The 1,878-nt window shown below is 48.5% G+C and overlaps 1 protein-coding gene across 1 annotated transcript; it reads left to right on the top strand.

Annotated features, from left to right (window-relative positions):
• The first annotated feature begins 480 nt into the window (after positions 1-480).
• Positions 481-1,225, top strand: LOC125684543 (feather beta keratin-like). Its single transcript, XM_048926743.1, has 2 exons — positions 481-559; positions 921-1,225. Exons 1-2 carry the CDS (start codon positions 481-483, stop codon positions 1,223-1,225), a joined length of 384 nt encoding a protein of 127 aa, XP_048782700.1.
• Positions 1,226-1,878: the final 653 nt, after the last annotated feature.

Below are 1,878 nucleotides of genomic sequence, written 5' to 3'. Positions count from 1 at the left end.
GGGATGTGGGGTTAAAAACCAGCAGGGAACCTGCACCTACGGGAAGGCCAAAAAAAAAAATGGCCATCAAAGCAAGATGAGGAGACAGGGGAAAAAAAGGACATGGCACATTCTCACGCACAGGAAGACTTGGGTATTCAGATGATACTTGCTGGAAATTACCCTGAGGATGGCACTTCAAAGAGCCCCACTGTAGTGAACCAAGCTGATGACATTTACCTGCTCAGGACCGGTCCAACACTTGAGCTGAGTTTTCTGTCTCATCAGTGCAATCCTGCCCTAAAAATCCTTGGGCCTTTCATCTCAGCACTCAAAAAAAGCCTTCATTAGAGGATGGGCATGGCATAAATCTGGAAATGAAAAGGCAACACTGCAGGAAACTAAAGCACAGCTCATATCATTAGCAAGGATGGCTTGCATTTAAGGTGAGCTTGTCAGAAAATTATTACCTCTGCTAAGAGTACCTCGGGGTCTGCAGCAATGAAGGACCAGTATAAAAGGCAGCCCAATTCCCAGCTCTCCTATCCACTTCTCTTGCCTCTTTCTCCTTGGGAACCAGGTAAGTGTAAAGCCCTCTGTCCTCTTGCAAAGCGAGATTTTGCCTCAGTGACCTTCTTATCAAATAGTTATTCTGCCCTATGCTGGGGATTGGACCCTCTTGCTGTGGGAGAAGGATAAGTCTGCTGAGAGTGACTGGGACACTGCTTATATGGCTTGTGATTTATGCACTCTGTGAGCCTCCCTGGGCCAGGCTACTCTTTGTAGGGCTCTGGCATGATAAAGGGATGTGACATGATGTCTTCATCTCCATTCATAGTAGCTGCCTGGGCTCCTTTGTGAGAGGGTATCCACTTGCTCTTCACATAGTCATGTACTGTGCTTCCTCATAATTCTCTCCTAGGTTTACTTCCAATCCCAAGACATGTCCTGCTACACCCAGTGTGTGCCATGCCGGCCCTGCGGCCCGACCCCTCTGGCCAGCAGCTGCAATGAGCCCTGTGTCAGGCAGTGCCAGAACTCCAACGTTGTCATTGAGCCCTCTCCCGTGGTGGTGACCCTGCCCGGACCCATCCTCAGCTCCTTCCCACAGAACACCGTTGTGGGATCCTCCACCTCTGCTGCTGTTGGCAGCATCCTCAGCTCTGAGGGTGTGCCCATCACCTCAGGGGGCTTTGACCTCTCTGGTTTTGGAAGCCGCATCTGTGGCAGAAGGTGCTACCCCTGACAAAGCTGCTGACCATGATTCTGGGGAAGTTCTTCCAAAAACTACCAGATAAAGGAGGAATCTTCAGGCCACTGCTTTCAGAATACCTGACCATCCTCAATTATTCTAGAAAATGCTGACAGGAAGAAGGAAGACTGGCCTTTCTAAAAGCCTGGCTCATGTCTCTTCTTCTATTCCACCACCTACCTCTTTCCATTTTCATTTTTTTCTCCTGTCTGTGCTTCTCTGTGTGTTGGGACTACCCTGAGCCAGCCTATCCTCTGCTGGAAAGCCAGGCACATGCCCTGCATGAAGTCTACCACAGGATCAGGTGAATCCTGCACTGCAGAACCTCTGTTCAGATTGACCTCATTTTCTTCTTTAAACATTCATTAAAGATTTCTGCATATCACTTTGGGCTTTTGGTGTTTCTTTCCACTGTATGTAGCCTCCAGAGCTGTCCAGGGAGAATGTCTTTGCTCTTGGTGGGTGTCAGATGAGTGTTTAAATAGACCCTTTTCTATTCCCAGAATAGGTCTTCTGCAACCAACAGCCATCCTGTTGATGTAGTTTCAACCAGTTTTGTGTCTTGGACAACTGGTGCTGTCAACTGGGGTGGTCAGACCAGGGATGGATGGTACAAATGGATAGTAAACAAAGTAATGTTGGGATGT

The sequence above is a fragment of the Lagopus muta genome, chromosome 25, assembly GCF_023343835.1.
Source record: "Lagopus muta isolate bLagMut1 chromosome 25, bLagMut1 primary, whole genome shotgun sequence".
Taxonomy (NCBI): Eukaryota; Metazoa; Chordata; class Aves; order Galliformes; family Phasianidae; genus Lagopus; species Lagopus muta.
This window is presented reverse-complemented; position numbering and strand designations above follow the sequence as displayed.

Excerpts from the sequence above, each read along its gene's own strand:
- LOC125684543 (XM_048926743.1), top strand. The coding sequence starts at position 481 with ATGAAGGACCAGTATAAAAGGCAGCCCAATTCCCAGCTCTCCTATCCA. Across the intron at positions 560-920 it reads TCTTTCTCCTTGGGAACCAG|ACATGTCCTGCTACACCCAG; the intron begins GTAAGTGTAAAG and ends TCCAATCCCAAG.